Source organism: Eschrichtius robustus, chromosome 8 (assembly GCF_028021215.1).
Source record: "Eschrichtius robustus isolate mEscRob2 chromosome 8, mEscRob2.pri, whole genome shotgun sequence".
Taxonomy (NCBI): Eukaryota; Metazoa; Chordata; class Mammalia; order Artiodactyla; family Eschrichtiidae; genus Eschrichtius; species Eschrichtius robustus.
This window is the reverse complement of record NC_090831.1, coordinates 53,537,392-53,563,698: the sequence shown is the minus strand read 5'-3', so window position 1 is coordinate 53,563,698 and position 26,307 is coordinate 53,537,392. Positions and strand designations below refer to the sequence as shown.

Here is a 26,307-nt window from a genome sequence, read left to right as displayed (position 1 = left end):
TGCACTATAAAGGATATTTCAGTGATCCTCCTTTAAGTACAGCCATGAACAATAAAATTGTTAATTTTAGTTGACAGTGTATTCATATAATATTCATTGGCACTAATTTTTATTGTGAACCATCTACCGGTAAGAGTTGAAATTTTACTGATATTTGAATTTTCTCTTCTCTAAATTATTGAATCGCCAAGTGACTGATCAAAGGCAATCTGCATGTTTCAAAACATATCTAGTTCATTGCCATCCTTTCCCTTTCCTTTCTTGATACCAAATTAGGGATTAAAGAGTCATTTTTGGAAGAAATTATTTCCAAAGGTAAATAAGAACAGTGGAAAAATTATTTCATTCCACATGCTAGCCTGGTTAAGTTTTTCCTCATGGCTTCTATTTATCTCTACAAATAACCTAACTCCTCAGTGCCAACACCCTAGCATGGTCCAACTAGTTCACCCTCATGTGTCAATGTTTCTGGTAATAATGATTTCCAGAGAACTCAGACACTGAAATACAATTTTTCCTTTCTGTATGAAAATTAGGTTTTTAAAAGCAATATTATCATGTTATCGTGGAAATCTGTTTTAATAGACAATAGATATAACTAGAATATCTAAATTTAAAATGCTAAATTTTGATATTCTCAAAATTTCCCTTGAAATTAGTTTTCACTGACATAAAGCAAACTTATTATTCGTAATAGTTCTTAGAAAACAATTATGAACATAGTATGCAAAATAAGATGAGTCACAAGTTTATTCTACAATTTTTCTAGAATAGGTATTCAATTCTGTAGAAGAATGCAAACATCACCTTTATTAATATTTACATTTCATTCTGTAAACAAAATTGGCAAAACCTCACCTCCAAAACTAAGAATTTTTATACATATTTATAAAAATTTCAATATGATCTTCATTGCTTCTGAAAGGTATTTTTTTAAATCTAAAAACCAGAAAATGTAGAAGTTGAAGGGGAAGAGTAAAACACTGATAACAGATTTGAATTTTCCTCTTCCCAAATATCTAAAACATCACGTATACCACTGTTTTCGGTGTAGCTTGTGAAACCCAAAAATTCTGACTTTTCTTCACTGGTTTGAAATAAGTCCAGTAGAGATTGTACTGATGAGTTACAAATTCTGTTTTCTTCTTGTATAGTAAGAAATTCAGTTCTTTTCTTATATAACTCCACATTTGGTTCCAGATTTTCTTTTTTATTTCTTCCTAATAGTATTTTCACTTTCCGATGGATTTTACCAGAAGGTAAACTATCCATATTCTTGATGTCATATGGGTTGGCTTCCTCAGGAGGGCTCTGGGATGGAGCCTTTGCCTGAATTGTTAGGTGCGCCTGTGAACTGTTTATTGCTAACAGATCAGAATCATGATGAAATACTGAATGAAGGTCCTTTTCCTTCATATCCTTTGCTGGAAAAAGCACAGTATCTGACTTTTGTTTTGGCTGAGATGCACTATTATCCGTACTGAAATGAGAAACTTGTACTACAGATGCCTGTTGCCTACATGGACAGTGATCCACCCTTACTTCTAAGTCATTTTCATTTATAATTAATTTATGTTCAGGAACATCAAGAATGCATTCCTGTTTATTTTTATGTGGAGACAGAGATATAAAATTTAGAGATATAAAATTTTCTTTTATGTCATTTTCAGCTGGATTTAACATGGAACATTTATTAGATGTTTTATCATCATGTCCTCTTAATTCACTTGAAAGGTGTGGGATGTGTTCTGAAGTAGACATAAACTTTTGTTCAGGTTCCTGGGTTTCTTTATACAGGAAACCGTGCTCCATCACCTGTACATTTTCCCTGGAGTGTTTCTGAGAAGTATGTTGTAATTCCATCTTTTCTTTAGGTTCAGACTTTTTCAAGACATTTGCAGTAATAGGAGAAAGGGATCCAACACTGTATTTTATTCTTTAGAGGAAAAAGAAAAGAAAAAAATTAAAATTGCTATCAAAAATTCCTGAGTATTTAAAAACTAAATTAGTAAAAATCTTTAAAAACTGTTTACAAAGCTTATTTAACTTAGAAAACGCTACAAAAATATAGAACTTTTAATATTTAGCCAAATTTACTTTAGATGCTTTTATTTTTTTGGCAGCGCCGCGTGGCATGAAGGATCTTAGTTCCCCAACCAGGGGTCAAACCCATGCCCCCTGCGGTGGAAGTGGGGAGTCTTAACCAATGGACTGCCAGGGAAGTCCACTTTAGATGTTTTTAAAATAATAAAACTTTACAGATATAGCTAAAAACTCTAGTGTACCACTCCTCATCCACATTCTTCCACTTCCTCCCAGAGGTAAGCAGTATCGTGACTTTGGTATTTAAAACTACTTTGATCATATAAATCAAAGAAAGATGATAGTAAAGGGATTTGGGTCTGTTCCTAATTTTTTCACTGTCCTGAAAAATTTCTTAATTTCTATGCTTTGATTTACATTAATGTTGACTTAGCATGTGGAGAATGAGTATTGGGAAACCTAAGGCAGAAATGGGTATTTATTTACATTTAAAAATAAACAATCCAATATTATAGTGAGCCAGAAACCTTATATCATTATACTTCTAAAGATGACAAGTTAGTAATCCTTAAGTTTCACACACATATTTGACCTGAAACTCTCTTCTTCATGGAGCCTCTTAATATCCTTGGGATGCTAGTTTGTATTAGACAATCCTAAACTACTTACAAAGAGAAAAAAACTTAACAGCTCACTAATTATGTTTTATGTTATACATGTCACAGATAATGAAGAGAAATATAGAATTCCACCTGCCCCTTCAAAACCAGAATGGTTCCTTTTCTATTTATTTTGTTGATACTTAAGACTCCTCTTGAACAAATGGAGGATGTAAAATGTAAAAACACTAGTCCAACATCACTCTTCTTTAAAGTCCAGAGATGTTTAAGTGACTTGTCTATAGAGATAAAAACTGTGCAGATAATAAGATAATTAAGGAATAAATCAGTTTAAATGTAAGTACTAATTCAGAATTTTGCTGCAGAATGAGTTTTTAGGGAATTCTAAATTCTTACAGTAGCCCATGTAAGTTTTAATAGTTGGAAATATGTTTCCTCTCCAAATATTAAATCACTCATGAACAATCATTCTGAATGTTACAGAAATAAGAGGTTTAGGAACTGTTCTATCCAGATACAGCCAAAAAACTTTCTAGTTAATTTTCACAAGCTGTAGCTTGGTATCATATTTTATAGTCTTCTTTATGCCTTAAGATTGGTCTAAAAACAGATATAAGGAACTTAACAACCTATTGAGTTATTACCAATTCTAGGGTATATTCATATGAAAGCATTTCTTTTTTAGATTTATGGGAATAATCTTAATGAGGCTCATTTTGTCAATGTACAGTTACTGCATACTGAACATCACTGTATTCACACTTTATACAGCTCGGGCCAAATCTAGTCTGCCATCTATTTTTTTAAATAAAGTTTTACTGGGATATAGCCACACCCATTCATTTACATATTGTCTGTGGCTACTTTCATTGTACAATGGCAAAGCCGAGCAGCTGCAATAGAGATCTTGTGGTTCACAAAGCCTAAAATATTAAGTATATGGTTCTTTATAGAAAAAGTTTGCCAACTCCCCTTTTCGACTATGTTAAGAAGAGAGCCTTAAAAGTAATAAGGTAAGCATTTTTGGTGGTGGTGGAGGAGGGAGAGAGAAAAGAAGGAATCAGTTCTTAACCATATTTCTATGCTGAAAATATAATCCTTCTAAGAACAGAAAACATTGCATTTATTTTTAGTTTAATGGTTTAATATTCTTGTAAAATTTAAAACTTGCGTTGATAAATTACCTTTTATTTTTAGGCATGTCCCTTTCATAGTCCACAAAGTCAAAAACTAACTTAGATACAATGTCATCAACAACTTGATAGTGATTACTCTGTGCAAAGTTTCTGTGTTGCTCACTTAGAAGATGCTAAAATAAAACAAAAAAGTATATAAATCATAATTATATTTTAAAAGCAATAGATACTTTTTTCTAGTATTCTCATGCCCCTAAAATTAAGTATCTAATAACTACTCCAAAGAAATATCCTTTAGCAGAACTTAAAATAAGTAGAATAAAAGTAACTGCTGAGAAACCACTAAAAGTACTTTGGTTTTTAGTCTTCCATTTTTCAATCAGAAAAGTCAAGTACTAATGAATTAGTAGTTTAAGGGAACTGAAAACCAGTGAGCTCCATCAGAAAATGAAGATAAAGCTGAAGAAAAACAACAGTAACATATAGCATTTAGAGTATGCTAATATTTATGAAAACACTTCTCTTTACTACTTTATTTTATCCTTATGCAATTACCACTAAGTAATAAGGTAGGGCTTATAAAATATTAAATACATGAAATGTTATGTAACATACAAGAATCCAAAACAAGAATCTAGAAGAGAGATTAAGTATAAAAAGATGAAGTACAACTAATGCTGGGAAGAATAAAAAAAATTTTGAGAATGAGGGAATAAATGATCTCAATTACCCAGTACTTATGACTGAGTACGGAGAAGCTTTTCTCAATCTTAAGGGTGGTTAAGAACAAAAGTCAGCAACTTCAGTGTATTGGGATAAAACTCAAGAGGAAACTAAGTTCCTTCTGAATAGGTGGAAATCTCCAGGCTAATTCTATCATTTGTCTATCAGCTGATCAGGGAATTGTAACTAGAAGCCTGTATCAAGGTGATCATGGAAGAACCTCATTTCTGTTTCCCTAGTTTCATATCATTTTAACTTTTTTTTTGGTTATCCATTTTATTTTATTATTTAACATCTTTATTTAAAAACATGGGAACGCTTCAAGAGTTTGCGTGTCATCCTTGTGCAGGGGCCATGCTAATCTTCTCTGTATCGTTCCAATTTTAGTATATGTGCTGCCGAAGCAAGCACTAATTTTAACTTGCAATTATTTGATTTTAATTCCAAAAACGAAATTCTTCACTGGTCACAAAAAATACAGTGTTCTGGAATATAAACGTATTCCTTCCTTGCTTGCAAAATTTACCATATACAAATTATGCATGCCCAGTAATGTTAAAACTAATAAGAAACAAAACATTAACTTTGTAAGTTCAGATTCTGTTTATTCATGTTCTTGGAAGGAAAAATAACTAACTGAACTAAGAAAAACAACTTCCAACTTTTGTGTAGTTCCTCTCTACCTCCACCTGACTCTTTTTATTTGTGCTTTAAGTCTTGATTTAAATGTCACTTTCTCAGTTGAGCCTTCCTTGTCCCTCATTCTACATTCAGTACTCTCATTATTTATTACCACTGCACTTCATACTTCACTTTTCATCCTACTTGCAAATACATGTTTCATATCTATTTCCTCTGTCAGACCATAAGATGGTAAAAGGGTAGGGAATGTATCTGCCTTGTTTGCTGCTTAATTTCCTGTGATCAAATTTGTTAAATGAATGCCTTGACACAGGTGGAACCGAATCACTGTGAAATCAAAGTTTCAAAAAACAAAATATTTTCTTTATTCTTAGTGACTAGGGATCATATACATGAAAAACTGTAAAAAAATAAAAATAAAAATAAAAAAAAATAAATAAAAATTTAAAAATATCCATCACAGCCTCTACTTTGATTTTCCTTTCTTGTGGTTGATTTTTAGCCCCAACATCCTCTGAGCATCAAACTAGGATCCACAAAATGATATTAAGGAAAACATCCATTTTAGATTAATTTATTGCAACAGCAAAGTAGAATTTCAGGACCAATCTACAATTTAAATTTTCAAAATGATTTTTGGGAAGGGCAAATATTTCTGAGAAAGTTCAGCTTATGATTAAAAATAATTTTAAACTAACTAACTGTATTTCTCTACTTTATTATATAAGCTGAACACAAAAAACAGACACAAACTTTCAGTTATAAAACAAACTTCCAATTTAGAATCTGAAGACAGAGGTAGTTAATGAATCAGATATTTTCAAATATTTTTTCTCAACTTTCCCACCATCTTCTACCAAAACCAAGCACCAAAACAGACCGTCCTAGTATTTTAAAAATTAACAATTCAAACAATAACAGCTAATATTTAATAAGCACAGTGCCAGGTACTGTCCAAAGTCTCATAGACAGACAGGAAGACAGGATTCAAACTTGGGTTAGCCTGGATCCAAAGCTCTTGCTCTTTTCATCAGTTTACAAATTGTAATTGTTCCCATTTTTAAAACTTTCTCTTCATCCCATATATATTTTCAACCACTTCTCTTTCTGCTATTTCAAAGAACTGTCTCCACTTTCTTCTCATCCTCCCATTAGTAAATCACTTGCCCATTTTTTAATTGTTAAGGCCTGAAGCATGCAGTGACCCATGACCCATCCTCTCTCCCTCCCAACATCCAATCCACTGCAAATCCTCTTGGCCCTGCCTTTACAATCATATCCGCAAACTGACTTCTACCACCATTGCTCAGTCCACCAGCATCTGTTCTTTGATCCCGTCAATCAGTTTCATTTAGCACTTTTGCATTGCTTACTTCAATATTCACAAGTCTTGTTCCCTCAACTTCTCTCAGGTCTCTACTCAAATACCACCTCATCAGTTAGGTATTCCTTGTCTAGTCTAAATAAATAGCAACACCTTCATTCCTGCTTTATTTTCTCATAGCGCTGATCTAATGTTCTCTCTATATACTTCACTATTCTTTTATCCTGTGGTTAGCTCTCTCTCCTCCCCTTCCACAGAATGTAATCTTCACAAGGGTTGCGAATTGGTCGCTTTTGTTCAATGCTGTTCACCCAGAGCAGTAATTGGTACACAGCAGGTGCTCAATAAATATTTGTTGAGTGGACAAAAATGATTTTTCAATACACATTTCCCCACTTTGGGTTCTTAAAGTTCAAGATAATTCTATCAAAAAGAAGTATCTACTATTTAATAATTACCAAGTTGTAAACCACAATCAAAAGAATAAGCTAAAATTTAAACAGCAAATATTATTCATAGTTTTAGAAATATCAACCCTCTAAATACAAAATCACATTTACAGTATCGAGATCTTCGTATTTCTGCAAGCAACATTCACAATATCCCTTTTTCTTCTTCTCTTTTAACTGGAGTTGAACTGGGATTCCACCACATTTATCACCATCTGTTTGGATCCTGATAGAAATATATGGTAAAAGATTAACCGCTGAACGTAAGGAGTAATTTAAAAAAATTTACAGTCCTCAACTATCAAACAGCATCTGCCATAATTTGCAGAGATTTATATAAACAAATACTTTTAGCCATTTTTCTTTTTAAGAAATTGAGAAGGAAACTGAGAATGTAACGATTATTCTGGAGAATATCTCAGATCACTGAAGAGAAACAACACATTTCAATTATTTGCAAATATTTTTAAGCTCCCCCCCACCGCCCCCATCTAAAGTGTCTAAATGTGACACACTTTAAAAAGAGATTCAGACTTTAAATCTAGCAAAGGGGCATTAAAAATATCCAGGGGAGAAAGCACAACAGTGATTAGAAACACACACACACACACACACCATGGCATTAAATGAATTATTTTAAATATTTGTTTAAAAAGATAAAAAATTACTTGACGGTTAAACCAACCTTAGTTTAACCTGAGTTTGCTTTTGGGTGGTAGATGGCTTATCTACATCAAATGGACTGGAGGGCTTCTGAGCAGAATAGTTTATAAAAGGCATACTGGTCAGCTGAAGATAAAATGGCCTATAAAGCCTAAAAGAATAAAAAGACAAATACATGAGAATCTTTATGATGAAAGAAAACATGTTTGAAGTCTTATATTTCAAAATCATGTAATTCATCTGGAATCTGAAACAAACAATCGGAATCAGTTAAAATTTACTATCTTAACTATTTACTATTCTTAAGTGCACAGTTCAGTTGTATTAAGTATATTCACAATGTTTTACAACTATTAACACCTGTCCATATCTAGAGCTCTTTTCATCTTTCAAAACTGAAACTTTGTATCCACATATAAAATAAAATAAGTAACTCCCCATTCTCTCTTCCCCACCAGCCCCTGACAACCACCATTCTACCTTGTTTCCATGAATTTGACTACTCTGGGTACCTCATTAGGTGGAATCATGTAGTATTTTCCTCTTATTTCATTAAGCATAATGTCCGCAAGTTTGATCCATGTTGTGGTATGTGTCAAAATTTCATTCCTTTTTAAAGTTGAATAATATTCCATTGTATGTATATACCATATTATCCATTCATCTGTTGATCAACATCTGGGTTGCTTCTGCCTCTTGGCTATTGTGAATAGTGCTGCTATGAAAATGCATGTGCAAGTGCTTCTTCTAAACCCTGTTTTCAGTTCTTTTGGATATATACTCAGAAGTGGAGTTGCTGGATCATACAGCAAGCAGTTCAAAATTTTTGAGGACTCTCCATACGGTTTTCCATAATGGTTACACCATTTTCTAATCCCACAAACTGTGCATAAGAGTTCCAATATCTCCACAACCTCACCAACACTTATTTTTTCTTTTTAAAATAGAACCCATCCTAATGGTTGTGAGGTAACAGATTTCTCATTGTGGTTTTGATTTGCATTTCTCTGATGATTAGTAATGTTGAAAATCTTTTCATATGCTTGTTGGCAATTTGGGTATGTTTGGAGCAATGTCAAGTCCTTTGCCCATTTTTTAATTGGGTCATTTGATTTTCTGTTGTTGAGTTCTTCATATTACTATCTTATTAGATATATAACTTGCAACTATCTTCTCCCATTCTGTGGTTGCCTTCTCACTGTTATGTCTTTTGCGCACAGAAATTTATAATTTTGATGTAGTCCAATTTAGTTATCTTTTTGTTTCTGCTTTTAGTGTCATATCCAAGAAATTACTGCCAATTCCAATGTCATATAGCTTCCCCCTGTGTTTTTTTCCCAAGAGTTGTATAGTTTTAGGTCTCTGACTCATTTTGAGTTAATTTTATATATTGTATAAAGTAAGGGTCCACCTTCATTCTTTTGCATGTGGCTATCTAGTTTTCCCAATACTGTTTATTAAAAAGACTGTCCTTTCCCCACTTAATGTTCTTGGCATCCTTGTCAGCAGTCATTTCATCATATATATAAAGATTTACTTCTGGGCTCTTTATTATATTCCATTGGTCTATACATCTGTCTTTATGTCAGTACCAAATTGTTTTGATTACTATAGCTTTGCAGTAAGTTTTGACATTGGTAAGTGTAGACCGCCAACTTTGTTCTTCATTTTCAAAATTACTTTGGGTGCTCAGCGTCCCTTGAGATTCCATATGAATTTTAGGATGGATTTTTCTCTTTTTGCAACAAAAGTCATTGGGATTTTGATAGGGATTGCATTAAACCTGTAGATCACTTTGGGTAGTACTGACATCTTAAAATATGAAGTCTTCCAATCCATGAACATGGGCTGTCTTTCCACTTATTGATGCTTCTCTAGGCCTAATTTTATTTTTTAAAATATTTATTTATTTATTTTTATGGCTGTGTCGGGTCTTAGTCGTGGCACGTGGGCTCTTTGTTGTGGCATGCGGGCTTTCTCTTCTCTAGTTGTGGCGCGTGGGCTCCAGAGCATGTAGGCTCTGTAGTTTGCAGCACACAGGCTCTATAGTTGAGGTGCGAGGGCTTAGCTGCCCGCAGCATGTGGGATCTTAGTTCTCCGACCAGGGATTGAACCTGTGTCCCCTGCATGGGAAGGACGATTCTTTACCACTGGACCACCAGGGAAGTCCCTCCAGGCCTAATTTTAAATTGTACTTTTTTTCTCACAGTAGCACATTTAAAAAAAAGCGTTCAACACATCTTTGTCACCTCAGTGAGCACCCAAGAGAATTAATCACACATGTCTAAATGAGTAACTAGAATGTCAAGAGAAAGAAATCTAATTCTCCCACGCCAAATTAGCCTACTTATATCTGTAGTCTTCATTAAGATTATTCTACAGAGCTTCAGAATGAGTTTGGGAAAACTACCAAATTAGATGTTATACTCAGATTTTGTATTTCCAAGTAGTAACTAATAATTTCTTTTTTACAAATGTAGATGCAGTCTTTAGGTAGTAGTTCTAAATCATATGGTATTACCTTTAGCCAGAGAATGGTTATTTGAAATACTGAAAAATGAGTTGGTCTCATGATTGCTCTAAACTAGATTTTCAAGGAAGCATTATCTAAAAACCTACTGAAACTAAATTCAGTCCTTGAGCACAAAGTAAGTAATGCTACTTTTTGAAACTGTGCCACATGCATTATTAATATCATATAAATCTAACGTAAAGGGACCTAACAGTATTAGCGGGAACAGTTTAATTAGTTAGATTTTCTCCTTTAATATTGTATTTAAATCATACAGATTGAATTTAAGATACTTACTGGCTTATATCTTCCACCTTTACAAAAGGCTTTTTGAGTCTACCTGCTTGGGAATATACAAAACATGATATTAGATGCTTACAAATCCAGAGATTTTTTTTTTTCCAAACAAAACTACTCTGGCTAAAATAATCCAACTATGTATCCATTATCCATTTCATTTCAATTTGAAGTTTTCAGCCTCAGGTAAGGTAGCCTACAATTATAAATCCATTTCCAAAATGACAGAAGTTCTGTCTATATTCTGCGATTCTTAAACTGAATGGATCTCCTAAAGGATCTATAAGCAGAATTCAGGAGGATTTTGAGCTAGAACAGGAAAAAAAATTTAACTTTTATGTTCACTAATCTCTAACTGAAATTTAACATGTCCTTCAATTTTGCACATAAGCAAAAGAATCACAGTAGTATTAGCAGTGCTTGTAATTTTTATTTATTTTATTTATTTATTTTTGGCTGTGTTGGGTCTCCCTTGCTGCACATGGGCTTTTTCTAGTTGTGGCGAGTGGGGGCTACTCTTTGTTGCAGTGCGTGGGCTTCTCATTGTGGTGGCTTCTCTTGCTGTGGAGCATGGGCTCTTGGCGTGCGGGCTTCAGTAGTTGCAGCACGCGGGCTCAGTAGTTGTGGCTCACGGGCTCTAGAGCACAGGCTTAGTTGCTCCGCGGCATGTGGGATCTTCCTAGACCAGGGCTCGAAACCGTGTTCCCTGCATTGGCAGGTGGATTCTCAACCACTGCGACACCAGGGAGGCCCAGTGCTTGTAATTTTGATATCAGTTGAAACATATTTTCATATCATATTAGTTACTACAAATATCTCAAAGCATCATTTACACCCATCACTTCAAAACAAAATTACAGGAGCAATTATAATCACTGCTAGAGCTTTTTAATGTGTAATAAAAACAAGTATATAACTATTTTATACTGAAAAATATTCTGATAACTGAATTTCAGAATAATTGATTTTCTTAGTAATATAATGATAAGAAAAAATGTTTTAAAAAACATTATTCTAACAAAGGTCCATAGACTTTACCAGACTGCCATAGGGGTCAGTGTTCTAAAGAAAAAAAAAAAAAGGCTAAGAACCACTGAAAAAGTCATTTAAAGGGATGGTTACATGATTTTTTAGAAGATTTTTATGTTTTATTCTATTTTCTAAAAGCAAAACAAACACACTTAAGGAAATCAAAATACTTACTTCTTGCTTTCTGTGTGCCAATACTTACTCTTTTCCCCTAAAAAAAAATTTATATATATATATATAAACATATATATGGTGAAAACACTGGGCTTGAAAGTACAGTGAAAACAGCTACTGCAATTGCTCAATATCATCAAGATTAAAAAATCATACAGGAAAACAACTAAATAAAGGGAGGGTGATTATTGCAGTTTCATGGGGAAAAAAAGGGAAAAAGCTGCTTTTCAAAATCAACTCAACCAAATAAATGAAACAAAGATCATTCAGGAATTAAAGATTTTAGCCAGTGGTATGGAACTTAGTAATACAAGCTCACTTTTACAATACCCCCAACAAATATTTTGCATTTTAGCTATAATGTCTTCACAGAAAGAAATCAACCAATAAAGAAAAGGCATGGTTAGTAAAATAATCTAAAAATAGTCATGTAAGTTATTTTTATGCCCTCATTCAGCAAAACCTTTGTGATAAACTCATCAAAGGAATTACTAAAAAATTTATTAGCCTGTCAATTCCAGCCAAGAAGGAATACGTTCAATATGGTCCCTCCCCACTGATGACAATAAAAACTCTGGACAAAATTCAATAAGCAACTACTTGAGGACTAAAAGTAAACAAAAGCAGGTATACTGCAGAAGGAAGACAAAACTTGGAGAAGCTAACTTTAAGGGGGTACATTTCCCATCCCCCTCTCCCCCTTTTCTCTTGCAATGTTTCCTTAAGAATGGACCTCTAGTCATGAGATTCGCAGCAATAGCAGAGCCAGTGGCGATTACTCCTATACAAACCCTATCTTTTTGGCTACAAAGAATCAGGAAAGAGGCTCCTGCCGTTCAAAGAGTACAAAGGGAATCCCTGTATTATTTCCTCTTTCTTTTTTCCCACAGTTCTGACCTGAGAGTGGGCCCCAGGTACGAAACTGCAGCTGTAAAGGTGCCACAGGCAGCCAAACTTGGAAGCAATCAAGATGTCTTTCAAAAGGTAAATGGGTAAACTGTGGCACATCCAGATGATGGACTATTCATCGATAAAAAGAAATGAGCTATCAAGTGACGAAAAGATATGGAGGAACTCTGAATGCCTATTACTAACTGAAGAAGCCAATCTGAAAAGGCTACATACTGTATGATTCCAACTATATGGTATTCTGGAAAAAGTAGAACTATGATGACAGTAAAATGATCAGTCTTGCCAGCAAATATTCTTAACTGGCAACCACAGCATCCTTCCAAAATACCTATCCAACCAGGTTACTCTCCTATTAATTATCTCTCAATAATGTTCCAAAGCCTTCAAGATAAAATCTAACTCCTTTATAGAGCGCGCAAGGTCCATCTGAACTTGCTAGTTTTTCTAGCTTCATTTCCTGTCACTTTCCCACTCAAAGATCAGGTTGTATTATACTGCAGAAAATTTCCAAAACATGCCATCCTACTTATGGCTTCATGTCTTTATATGCATTCTTCTATAATATTTATTTACCTTTTAGGTTCATTTAGGGATTAGGTGAAGAAACAGTGGACCACACAAGAATGTTCTGAGATATGAGAACTATAAGAAAGCAAAGGGACGAGAGAAGTTCCAGAGGAAAGTAAGTTCAAGGAGGAAGTGAACAATAGCTGAGAGAACCAATATGACTGGTTTTAAAAAGTGTACACTTGATTTGCCAACTTGGTCAGTAGTTTTATACCTCATAGGTTGAAGAGTGAATGGGAAGTGTAAAAGTGGAAATGTGAGATGTCTGGATGATATAAAGACTGAATAGTCGGTAGGGACGAGAGGTCAAGGAAGGTTTTATTGTATTTGTTTTAAAGCAGAGGTCCCTAACCTTTTTGGCACCAGGGACCGGTTTCATGGAAGACAATCTTTCCACAGGGGTCGGGTGGGGGGCTGTCAGTTCAGACGCTAATGTGAGCGATGGGGAGCGGCAGATGAAGCTTCGCTTGCTTGCCTGCTGCTCACCTCCTGCTCTGCGGCCTGGTTCCTAACAGGACCCGTGTTTTAAAGGACAGAAGAGGCTTGTTTCTATTTAGAGGGTTTGAGGAGGAAGCTAGGAAAAAGGGAAGAAACTGAAAATATGGAACATTAGGTCTAACAGATGACAATGCCCAATGCACTTGTTTAACAAATATTTTGTGGTCAGGCCACATAGTCATACTATATGACAAGATTTATAGAGCAGTTGAACAGTAAGCCTACTTCCTATTTATGTTCCCAAACGGAGTATATTATACATACCAGGAGCTTCTCATGTAATATGTTAATTGTGCTGTTTTCCTTCAGAATGAACAAAAGTATGTTTTCTTGGTTGCAGCAGCAACCAAAGAAGAAAACAAAACTATGCCACCATCCCTGGAACAACTTTTACCTCATGAGTAAATCCTAAAGTAAAATGATATGCAAGAATTTATTCAAATAACAGAAACAGCATATATAGTACACAGGATTACCCCTAGGATATTCTGGCAGTAATATTTTCCACTTGGCAAAAAAATTTATAGATACATAAATAAAAACCAAGCTTACCATTTTCTTTAATTAGTTTAAAAATTAAGAAAAATAACATACCCCATCTCTTATAGAAGTACTTGATTTCTTGAGTAAATACAATTCTTTTTTCTTTTGTTCAATGTAGTTTCTAATGTCTTTATTAAAAGAAAGAAGGGTTTAAGATTAGCATTTTTACCTTTGGAGTTAAATGCTGCTATTTTCTTACAATTATAGTAAATTTAGATGAAAGAATTACCCTTACAGGTATCTCTTGCTATCAGAATTCTATCTAAAATTAGGAATGAAGAGACAGACACTTACAACAAATATTGTCAAAAGCAATAATAAAATACTTACCATCAATATGAAGAATTTTTACTCCCCACGATAAGGCGTTTGATAATATACTGTTTGAAGGAATAAAATCCTGTTAAAAAAAAAGTTTGATAGTTTTTTCTAGGAAATTACTATTTTAAATGAGCTAAATTAAAAATATTATCTGAAGCTTAATGTCACTGGGATGGTTATTCAGAACAGACCCTAAACAGTTACAATAGCCGTAAGGACATCAGTTTTTTTCTTCTGAAATTTCTAAAACCATTTCTGTTTAATACACTCCCATATTCTTGACAATTAATGTACCCTGTAGCCTTACAGTTAATAGTTTCAAGAAATTATCTCTTTTAAAGACACAAAAATGCCACAGGCTTCAGAAGTGTCCAGTAATATTTTAAAAGGCCACAAGATGGAGGCGTTTCTTCATGAAAAGCAGATTCTGTTCTTTATGAGATACATGCTGATATTTACGCTTTTCCTATGAAAAATGAGGAAAAGATTTCAAGAACATCTCTATTTTACACTTCAGTTTTTAGTCATAGAATATACACTGTGAATTTTTAAAATTCCTACTTACATGGTCCTTGATAGCTTTTTCAACTAATAATTTTCCTCTGCTCAAACACACCTATAAAAAGACCAGAGATCAATAGTTATAACATAGTGCCTCATTGGAAAAAATTTTAAAAAGATAAAATAGCTAAAGCAAGTAGATAAAATTTAAAGATGAATTTTAATATAAATATGAAATTTAAAATACATAAAGTTTATTTGTACAAGTCTTAATGACCATCAACATAATAAATGTACAGTAAAAAGTGATTTCCTTAGGGTCTTTGTTTGTAATAAGATCTCCTATTAAAAAGTTTGTTTCTTCTTTTTTTGGTAGAGCCTAAACTCAGCTTAATGAGACCCAAGGTCAGTTCTGTAGTAAATGTTATTCAACATGAAAAATAAAATAGGTTGATCTGAAACTCTATCTATAATTAAATAGTTTATATTTTAATTTCCTATTTAACCAAAGATCTAAGGATATGAGTAAACCGTATATACTGTTTTTACATATTTCACTTTTACGTATTTCACTTTTTAAACAAAACACTAGGAAAAGCAGTTGAAATGCTAATAGCAGCAATTAAGTTGGAACTAGTCACTGGTGTACAACCTTGTTCCTCCAAAAAAGCATTAACTGCAAGAATGTATGAGGCTTCCTTGGTCTCTTCTTCTTTGACTTTTTTTCTTCTTCGTATTTGTCTCTTTTTTTTCAAGAGGTATCTTTTATATAACAATCATTTATTTTACCTGTTCTCCCCCGCTCCCATTTTTCCCTGCTTTCCAAACGGCTGGAGTAGATAAGTTGGGGAGGATATTTTTTTAATTTGTTTTAAAATTTATTTATTTATTATTTATTTTTGGCTGCATTCAGTCTTTGTTGCGTTGCGTGGGCTTCTCACTGCGGTGGCTTCTCTTGTTGCAGAGCACGGGCTCTAGGTGCGCGGGCTCAGTAGTGTGGCTTGCGGGCTCTAGAGTGCAGGCTCAGTAGTTGTGGCGCACGGGCGTAGTTGCCCCGTGGCATGTGGGATCTTCCTGGACCAGGGATCGAACCCGTGTCCCCTGCACTGGCAGGCGGACTCTTAACCACTGCGCCACCAGGGAAGCCCCGGGGAGGATATTTTAAAATAATTAATTTCAATCTAAAAATGAGATAAACACTATTTTTCAATTTCTTCCCCTTTTCATACCCAATTAAACCAATTTAATTTATCTTTCACTGTATCTTACAACTTACTGGCAACTGAGTGGTAGGGATGTGATGTTACTAATTCTAGAACAGTGGTTGGCAAACTTTTTCTTTAAAGGGCCAGACAGTACATGTTTATATGGCTCTGCAGGCCATATAGTCTCTGTTGCAACTATCTCATTCTGCCTTTAGAGCAGTACAGCAACCAGTCAATATGTAAATGAATGGTATGTCTCTGTTCCAATAAAACTTTACTTATGGACAGTGAAATTTGAATTTCACATAATTGCCACTTGTCGCAAAGTATTCTTTTGAATTCTTTCCCAACCACTTGAAAATGTAAAATCCATGCTTAGCTCGCAGGCTGTAAAAAACAGGCGGCAGGCTGTAAAAAACAGGCGGCAGGCTGGATTTGGCCCATGGGCCATAGTTTGCTTACCCCTGCTCTGAAACAAAAAGAAGGTTTCTATTCCTTCTTTAAAAAATGATCTGCTGTCACTCTTTAGCTGTAAATTACTCTAAAAATAAAAGCCATCACTAAATGCAAGGGCACATTTTAGGAATCAGTGTGTGACTACACAAGCACTATTAGGAGAAAAATCACCTTTCTATATGCAACAGCAACCTTATTAACAACTGGAAAGCCACACTTAATGTAGATATTATTCTACCTAAGTGAACTCTGCTATCAGCCCACTCTTGAAAATTATAAAATCCTATAGCCCATCCCAGAGTCTCAAAGCATATTTCAGAGACTTACTGTATCGGGAGCCTTAAATGAACTTCCATCATGGCTGGGATGAGGTGATGTGGTTTCTGCAGTATATACAGGTTCTGGACTTGGTACAGGAGAAATTCGTCCCAAGGTTTGTGCAAATTTAGCTTCCTTTTTATTTGAAATAAGATAACTGATGTCTTTGCTGAGAAATTCTTCAACGCGCTAAAGGAAAACAAAGTATTTTTAAGTAAGTCATATAAACCATAAACTGTTCCATATGCTAGACACAGTAGAAAATGCCAATTTGATGCATTTTAATATTCTAAATTTCTATACTGTATTATTCTGAACCTAGAGTTCTGAAAAAGTACAATGAGAATTCTAATAACACAACAACAGCATGTAGTTTATATATCGTAATTAGTTTAATCCACATAACAACCCATAATACTAATATTATCCTTATTTTGTGGAGAAGAAAACAGAAGTTAAGTGACTTGCCTTGAGGTTACACCAGTAGTAAGAGAATTTGAACACAGGTACTCTTTTTTTTTAACCTTAATTTTTTTTTTAATTGAAGTATAGTTGATTTACAGCGTTGTGTGAACATAGGTATTGTTTCATATCCATGCTCTAAAGCACTACTGTCCAATAGAACTCACTGTAATGATGGAAATGTTCTTTATCAGCATTGTCCAATATGGCAGCAACTGCCACATGTGACTACTGAGTACCTGAAGTGTAATTAATGTGACTGAGCAACTGAATTTTAAACTGTGTTAATTTTAATTAACTTAAATGTCAATAGCCACATGTAGCGAATGGCTACAATACTGGATAGCACAATTCAAACTTAAAAAGTTATAACATCTTTCCTTAAGACTTAAAACTATTAAAAGGTAGGAAACCCTTACTTTTAAGAGTGTATGACTGAGACTTCCCTTGTGGCGCAGTGGTTAAGAATCCGCCTGCCAATGCAGGGGACACGGGTTCGATCCCTGTTCTGGGAAGATCCCACATGCCGCGGAGCAGCTGAGCCTGAGTGCCACAACTACCAACGCTGGGGGAGCAGCTGAGCCTGAGTGCCACAACTACCAATGCTGGGGGCCCTAGAGCCTGTGCGCCACAACTACTGAAGCCTGAGGGCTCTCAGGCCCCTGTACCGCAACTACTGAGCATGCTGCAACTACTGAAGCCTGCACGCAGCAATGAAGACCCAGCGTAGCCCCCCTCCCCCAAAAAAAAGTGTATGACTGTTTTGAAGAGAATTTCCCTAGTTTGAAAACCACTGCTTAAATGTCTGAATTTATAAACACATGTACCAAAGTCAATAAGTCAGTGTTGAAAATCACTGCCATCCAAAGGTAGGAAAATTAAGTAGAAAAAATACTATTAATCATTAACTATTTGCATAAATGAGAGACTCAAACTATTTTAAGCAGCTGTATCTAATTTCTATAGGGTCTCACAACATAAATGAAGATAATAAAAAGTGAAGCAAAGTATGTAACGAGTTAATTTCATCTAAGCATTAAGCACAATTTGTTGCTAAGACCAGCAGCTGCCCTGGTTAAATGCAAATCACTACTTCCTTTTTTTCTGAGTAACATTTTCATCCACCAGTAAATAAAGTACATTTATATATTCTAAGGATGACATACTCAAATGCCTACAAGGGCCAGCAAGAATACAAATGAACGATTACACGTCAAATACTCTTTTCATCTTCGTAAATATGTGGCCCCAGCACTGCCAGAGCTTCCAGTTTTTTAAGAGAAGCCCAATCTCCCGCCCATTAAAAAAAAAAAAAAATTATCCAGATGAAAAAAAAAATTAATTACATGGGACTGAGTGAACTGATGAGGATGATTATAATTTTTGTGACTTTCTGTTTGAATTATTAAAAAAAAAATCCCACAAGGACTCAGAGGCAAAGAATATACAAATCAATTTTCACTGCAAAGGAGCTGTTACAGTGGAGGTTTACTGGACTGAATGTCAATATTATGACATAGTATGAGTGTGTTTCGTGTTTGGTAATTGCAATCGTTGCTTTTGTTGTGGTCATCCATTTACAATGCTTGGTGTCAGTCTATCTCTTGTAAAAATAAAATACAGTGTGTGTGTGTGAAAAATAAATAAATAAAATTTAAAAAAAAAAAGAAAAAAAAAGAAAGCCAATTAGTTGATGGCTTGAGTAGAACAAAAGGCTGACCTCTTGTGAGAAAGAGGAATTTCTACAGCAGACTGCTGCAGAATTTCTGCAGCAGGAATTTCTGCAGCAGACTGCATTTGGACTTGAATTGAATGTTTTTCCTGAGTCTCCAGCCTGCTGGCCTCCCCTATTAGATTTTGAATTTGCCAAGCATCCCCAGCTGTGTGAGCCAACTCTTTAGAATAAATCTCTTTCTACATATAAAAAAAAAAAATTGTGATAAAATACGTAACATAAAATTTACCATTTAAACCATTTTTGAGTGTACAATTCAGTGGCATTAAGTATATTCACAATGTTGTATAACCTTCCCCACTATCCATTTCCAGAAGTTTTTCATCATTCTAAGCTGAAACTGTACCCATTAAAAAATAACTCCCCATTTTCCCCTCTTGCCAGCCCCCTTTTTCTTTTTTTTTTTTAAGTAAATTTATTTATTTGTTTATTTTTGGCTGCGTTGGGTCTTAGTTGCTGTGCACGGGCTTTCTCTAGTTGCGGCGAGCGGGGGCTACTCTTTGTTGCGGTACACGGGCTTCTCATTGCGGTGGCTTCTCTTGTTGCAGAGCCCGGGGCCTAGGGTGCACAGGCTTCAGTAGTTGTGGCACACAGGCTCAGTAGTTGTGGCTCGCAGGCTCTAGAGTGCAGGCTCAGTAGTTGTGGCGCACGGGCTTAGTTGCTCTGCGGCACGTGGGATCTTCCCAGACTAGGGCTTGAACCTGTGTCCCTTGCATTGGCAGGTGGATTCTTAACCACTGCGCTACCAGGGAAGTCCCTTGCCAGCCCCTTTTAATCCTTACTTTCTGTTTCTATGGATTTCATAACTCTAGGTACTTCATATAAGTGGAATCCTGTATTTGTCCTTTTGTGTCTGGTTTATTTCATTTAGCACAATGTTTTCAAGGTTCACTCATGATGTAGCATGGATCAGAATTCCACTCCTTTTCAAGGTTGAGTAATATTCCATTGTATGTCTAAACCATGTTTTGTTTATCCATTCATCTGCTGATTAACATCTGGGTTGTTTCCACCTTTTGGTTATTGTGAATAATGCTGCTATGAACATGGGTATACAAGTATCTCTTCAAGACCCTGCTTTCAATTCTTTTGGGTATATACCCAGAAGTGGAATTGCTTGATCATATGGTAATTCCATTTTTAATTTTTTGAGGAAACAACATAATGTTTTCCATAGCAGTTGCACCATTTTACAGTCTCACCAACAGTTCACAAGGGTTCCAGTTTCTCTACATCCTCACCAACACCTATGTTGATAGTGGCCATCCTAACGGATGTCAGATGGTACCTCACTGTGTGTTTTTTTTAAATTGAAATATAATTTACAATGTTGTGTTAGTGTCTGGTGTACAGCAAAGTGATTCAGTTACACATACATATATATTCTTTTTCATATTCTTTTCCATTATAGTTTATTACAAGATATGGAATATAGTGCCCTATGCTATACAGTAGGACCTTGTTTACCTATTTTGTATGTAGTAGCTTCTATCTGCTCATCTCTAACTTCTAATTTACATCCTCCCCCACCTTTGGTGACCATAAGTTGGTTTTCTATGTCTGTCTCACTGTTTTTGATTTGTATTTCCCAGTGATTAGTGATGTTGCACACCTTTTCATGTGCTTACTAGCCATCTATATATATCTTCTTTGGAAAAATGTCTATTAAAGTCCTTTGCTCATTTTTCAATCGGGTTGTTTTTTGTTGAGTTGTAGGAGTTCTTTATATTCTAGATATTAATCCCTTATCAGATGTATGATTTGCAAATATATTTTTCTCTCATTATGTGGTTGTCTTTTCACTCTCTCGATAGTGTCCTTTGATGCACAAAATCTTCTCATTTTTATTAAGTCCAATTTATCTATTTTTTCATTTGTTGTCTGTGCTTTTGGTGTCATGGTCAAGGACTCAATGCCAAATCTAACGTCATGAAGATTCTCCCCAATACTTTCCTCTATGGGTTTTAGCTCTTACATTTTAGATCTTGATCCATTTTTAATTAATTGTAGCACATAATGTACAGTTAAGGGTACAACTTCATTCTTTTGCATGTTGATATGCAGTTTTCCTAGCATCAGTTGTTGAAAAGATTATCCTTTCCCCACTGAATGGTCTTGGTGCCCCTGTTGAAAATCAACTGACTATATGAGAGGATTTCTGGGATCTCTCTTCTATTGCATTGGTCTATATGTTTGTCCTTATGCTAATATGACACATTTCCCTTGGTTTTCCATTTCCTGTACCTTGAGTTATAAGTCTTTAGTAATGAACAAATATCTTTTACAATCTGGTCCCAGTGTAACACTGTTTCTTGCCATATCCCCCATCTAAATCCCAAGCTCAAGTCATACTCTAATATTAGCAGTTGCTCAAACAAACCACACAGACCTATATTTTAAATATGTTCTTTCCTCTATTTAGTTTGTTAATTTTACCTGGTATATTCCTACTAGGCTTTCAAGACTCAGCTCAAATTTTATTGCTGCTATAAATCCAAAAGGCAGAGTTAGTATTTCCATTTCTGTATTCTAATGGCAATTTCTACATAACTTCTGTTAAAGCACTGACAATGCTATACTGTAATTTATTTATTTAGGTGTCTGATGTTCCCATAGACTGAGAATTCCTAGAGGATTAGACTATATCTTATTTTTGCATTCCCCAGCATCTAAAATAGTGCTAGCATATGGGAGACACTGGTGGAATAATTTATGAATGAATTACCATATGCCCAAATCATAACCATTCTTCAAAGCTGAGTTCAAGTTGTGTCTGTACAATGGCCTCCAAGATTCCTTAGCTGGAAGTAATCTTTCCCTCATAACATTCTATATTACAATTAATTGTACCAATGCCATCTCTGCTTAGATTAGAAATTGAGGTGGGATGGACATCAGATTCATTTTTGAATCTACCAAAATACTTAATACTGTGTCCTGTACTGTTGACTTAGTTTTATCATGGCCTTTAATTTATTAACTACTGTGGAATCTAGGTCTTTAAAAGAGAAAACTCAAAACTTATTTTCTGATGACTCAAGGTCACACTGAACATCAAAAACAAGTCATTCTGTCCTCAAGTTCATGAGGACAGAACTATGCCAAGCTATCTGACCCTACATCTCTTTTCTTCTCCAGCTGTCTTATTTTAGCCCACACTGTTTAGATATGGGCCTAAGCATGGTTGGTTTTGCAACAGCAACCTTTCTTGCCACTATTAGAGATATTCCCCCATCATGTCAGCACTTCACTGATGTGCTCTCAGTGGTTGAATTTTCAGAAGTGTACTCTCCAAATAAAAGGTGTATTTAGATGTTTTCATTCAGACTAGAGAAAACAAATGCATAAAATGGACAGCTTAAAAAAAGACGACACTGTTAATAACCTGAGGCAAAACAAATTACAAATGGTTAAAGGATCTAAGTAATCCTAAAAATTAAGTAATAAGCACAGTCCTTTCGAGAAAGATCTATCAATATTTAACTACACATTTCTTAAAGTTGAATCTTAAAACTTAGTGTATGGAAATCAAAGTTCCTTTATAGCTCCCATACGAGATCTTCTAACAGTCTTTTTCAGTGATAGAAATAGTACTGTGCTAGAGACAGAAATCATGACATCATGAATTATTGGAAAGATAGTGTGGGGGGAGATGAGAATTTGATTAAAAAAAATCTTAGGAGAAATTAAAGAATAAAGTCAATAAATCAAATTCAGTTGAAAATCCACAGCTTTGGGGAAAAATTTGGAAACTTATGACATTAATATGCTCCTCATTTCATTGACCTACTTCAAACCATTTTAGGATAAAAATTTGAAGTGTATAAAACCAACTTTCAGCTCTCTCTCAGCTATTATCTAACACATAAGTGAATTCAAAATTTGTTTCTTGCAAGTGCCTCAGGAACTGCTATGGGGATGAGAGGAGAGAGAAAAAGGGGGTAGGGCAGGCAGTCTCTGCACTAGCTTCTATACTGCTGTTTCAGCTACAGCAATTCCCTTTTTATTGGCTTTACACATTGGACTTCTGAACATGATTTTGTTTGAAGGGTTCCACTGCTAAAAACACAAATCTAAAATTACTGATTTAGATTAGAAGGGTTAATGAGTTTTTCCATCATATTTAAGAAAGCTCTCAAACCGTATCAGATAGCTACTTTGTAGCCACTGATTACTAGAGGAACAGAATGGTGCAGTAGCATGTGAGTCCAGGTATTAGGCTGATTCTACCCTGGGTCAGTCACTTACTTCTCTGGACACTTAAGTACTTAATTTTTAAAATAAGGGATCTTTACTCAATGATGGCAGGTTATAAAACATGACCTTTAGGAATGCAGTCATATGGTCATTATGGTACATGCTACTACTATGACAAATGTGTGACAATGTTTTACTTTAAGAAAATGAATAGCAAAAAAGTAGAATAGCTTTTCAAAGACAATTAAGTAAAATATTGTATCAATAAACGATTCCAAAAAACTTGTTACCTGTTCTGCAAATTTCTATTCTAGGATTTGTTCATATTACTTAAAAAATGTTAACCATGACAAACTCAAAGTGCAGCAGAAATCTTTGAAACAGGAATAATCAGGAAATAAATTAACAAAATCTTAGCCTTGCTAAAATTTACCCAGTATTACCCTTAATCCTAAGAAAATCTTAGAATTTTACCCAAATTTTCTAATTTCCTAATCATTTACTCAATGTATAAGGTAGGAAAGAAGCACGTTTTCCACATTTATAATCCAAAATCGTTCCCTTAATGACATTCATTCTGTTGACACGGTATCAGTCAAGAGAAATTTTAACTCTTTGTGGTTTGAACATGTTTTCCTTGTTCTGTAAATAACATCTTATTTTTATGTAGCTTCCCAATAATCATAATCAAGGAGTTCCTGCCATCTGGAGGACATCCCAACATTAAAACGAGAAGGCAATCAGCAGTTCCTCCAGGACAAGGGAGTCTCATTTCTCACACTTGTGAACTTCACACCAGACTAATAATCACAGAAACCTGAAAGTTTTGTCAGCCTACAAAAGGTTAAAACAAATGACTGCTCATTAACGATAAACAGCTGATAAAAATTTTAAGCCTTGTGCTTATAAAAGTTTTTTTCCAAACGGAAAATTATAAATGATTACAAATTAGAAAGTTTTCCTTTTTTGTTACAGTGTATGGTTTTGACTTACCCCTCCCAGATCCTTAATGTCCTTTTGCAGTTTTTCAGATATGGTGACAGAAGGTAAGTCGATGTAAAATACTTTACCCCAGAGTGGCTTATATTTGGATTTTTCTGGTTTGTTATCAGTTTTCAGAGATTTCAAAGACGGTCGTTTTTTTTCATTTTTGACTTGGATTCCACCTATTGTTTAAAAAATTTAGAATTAGATCATGTTTTACGCAGACAGAAAATTTCTACTGTTTTAAAAATATTTGTTTATATGATAATATCACAGAGAGAAAAATCTTTATAATCCTGCTAATTTAGCAGTCATTAACATTTTAATATATTTCTTTGTAGTATCACTTAGGATAAAGGCAAAATACTCTATTTTAACAGATGCTATATGTCGCAAAATGACTGTTGTTCACAGTCAATAGTTGATTCTGCAGGAAATATTCATGTGTTTATTCGTGTTTTATGCATTAAGGCAGTGAACTATGTAAAACCAATCTGAAAGTTTTCCTAGTATGTAAACTGCATGGAGTATTTACTCAACAAATACTCATGGAGCGTCTGCCATTCTGTTGAGCACTCACAACTGGTACTTAAAATGCTGAACATTTAACAATGCAAGAAACCTGTTACTCAGAATGACCTAGACCTCAAAGGTTCCTGACTGCTCAAGGTTCAGTTTCACATAGAGTCCATGTATATATTAAGAAGAACTAAATGGTCCATTTGAAGAACCAAATCACCATTCATTTCATTCTTTCCTTTGAAAACATATCAGATCCAAACAGCTGCTTAAAAATTAACTTTAAGAACTCCATCTGCTCATAAGTAGGAGACCACATATACACACTATACGTATCAATATATACCCACACACACTATACATGTTAAAAAGAAAAACTTACAGGCTGTAATGCTTTACCAAATAGAAGAGATTGAAAATGAAAGTTTGCTTTTGTTTCTGCCTGTAATGTTGAAAACAGCAACGGTGTGTTTGAAATACAAACACTTTCCCTCAACTTCATGAGTAAGACCAAAAATCCACCCATAATCACCCAGTTTAATCAGAAAGCGAAAAGCCCCGAGCACATCTGCTTTTAAATCGAGGCTCAAGCGGCAGCCTCAAAGGGTCGCAGCATCTGTGGGAGCCCCGGCGGGTTCCCGGGTCCCGCATTGTCTTCTAGTTTTATAACCGACGGCGCTACGAGGAATTTGCGGCCGAGGCTGGAGCGTGGAGAGCGCCAGGGGCCGGGCCGGGATCCGTTCCCTTCCTGAGGCAAAACCCTGAAGCAAGCCCTCCTTCAGGCCAGAGAAGGATGCACGTGTCAGAAGAGAAAAGAAGCAGAGATCCAGCGCGAGAACTCTGAAGAATCAATTATGGAACCAGGAGGGAAGGAAAGGATTAAAGGGACTGCAGCCGGAGGAGGGGCTTCGTACCCTGGAAATGTCCTCTGCTGTGGATCCTCATGGCTCTGGAGTTCATGGCAACCGCCCGGCACCTACATGCTGAGTCCGGTGAGGGTGTCGCGCCGGGCGGCCGCGGAAACACAGCTCCTCGAGGCCCGTTGACCTGCAGGTAGCCGCTCCCCTTCAGCGGGCCACCACACCCACGCAGTAGAGATGCCGCGTCTGTCCCCCGGGTTTCCGGGGGCAGAATTCGGCCCCAGGGCGCCAAGGAGGAACTGGGAAAGCACAAACGAGTGGGCTGCGGCGGTTGAAGATTTGAAAACGCGTCACGCGGCCGCGGCGCCGATACGCGCGCCCCGCCCGTCTCACGCCGCGCGCCCCGCCCCCTCTCACGCCCCGCGCCCCGCCTCACGCTCTGCCCCACGTGCTCGCGTCGCGTGCCCAGCCCCTTGGTGCCCGCCTCCTCGCGCTGCGCATCTGGCCCCTCACACCCCGCCTCCTCGCGCCTGCGCCCCGCCCCCACGGGTCGCGTCTCCGCCCCTGCGCCCTACTCACTGTGACGTCTTCTCGCTCTCAGATCCGCCATGTGGCTC

At 35.8% G+C, this 26,307-nt stretch overlaps 1 protein-coding gene and 1 non-coding gene across 3 annotated transcripts; both read right to left on the bottom strand.

Annotated features, from left to right (window-relative positions):
• Window positions 1–893: 893 nt before the first annotated feature.
• Window positions 894–26,052, bottom strand: DBF4 (DBF4-CDC7 kinase regulatory subunit). Of its 2 annotated transcripts, none has more exons than XM_068550490.1 (12): window positions 25,745–26,052; window positions 24,321–24,493; window positions 16,943–17,122; window positions 15,019–15,069; window positions 14,463–14,532; window positions 14,184–14,260; window positions 11,613–11,649; window positions 10,410–10,455; window positions 7,623–7,751; window positions 7,049–7,163; window positions 3,848–3,972; window positions 894–1,936 (listed from the first exon to the last, which is right to left on the bottom strand). In XM_068550490.1, exons 1-12 carry the CDS (start codon window positions 25,788–25,790, stop codon window positions 940–942), a joined length of 2,046 nt encoding a protein of 681 aa, XP_068406591.1. In that variant the 5' UTR covers window positions 25,791–26,052; the 3' UTR covers window positions 894–939. The 2 variants fall into 2 exon arrangements, with proteins under 2 accessions (XP_068406591.1, XP_068406592.1); XM_068550491.1 differs by having other exon boundaries at window positions 10,410–10,452.
• On the bottom strand, window positions 4,827–4,933 carry LOC137768958 (U6 spliceosomal RNA). Its single transcript, XR_011074877.1, has one exon. It is a non-coding gene; the product is annotated as a U6 spliceosomal RNA (small nuclear RNA).
• Window positions 26,053–26,307: the final 255 nt, after the last annotated feature.

Excerpts from the sequence above, each read along its gene's own strand:
- DBF4 (XM_068550490.1), bottom strand. The coding sequence starts at position 25,790 with ATGAACTCCAGAGCCATGAGGATCCACAGCAGAGGACATTTCCAGG. Across the intron at positions 24,494-25,744 it reads CAGCAGAGGACATTTCCAGG|GTGGAATCCAAGTCAAAAAT; the intron begins GTACGAAGCCCC and ends TTTAAACAATAG. Across the intron at positions 7,752-10,409 it reads AAGGTGGAAGATATAAGCCA|GCTTTATAGGCCATTTTATC; the intron begins GTAAGTATCTTA and ends TTATTCTTTTAG.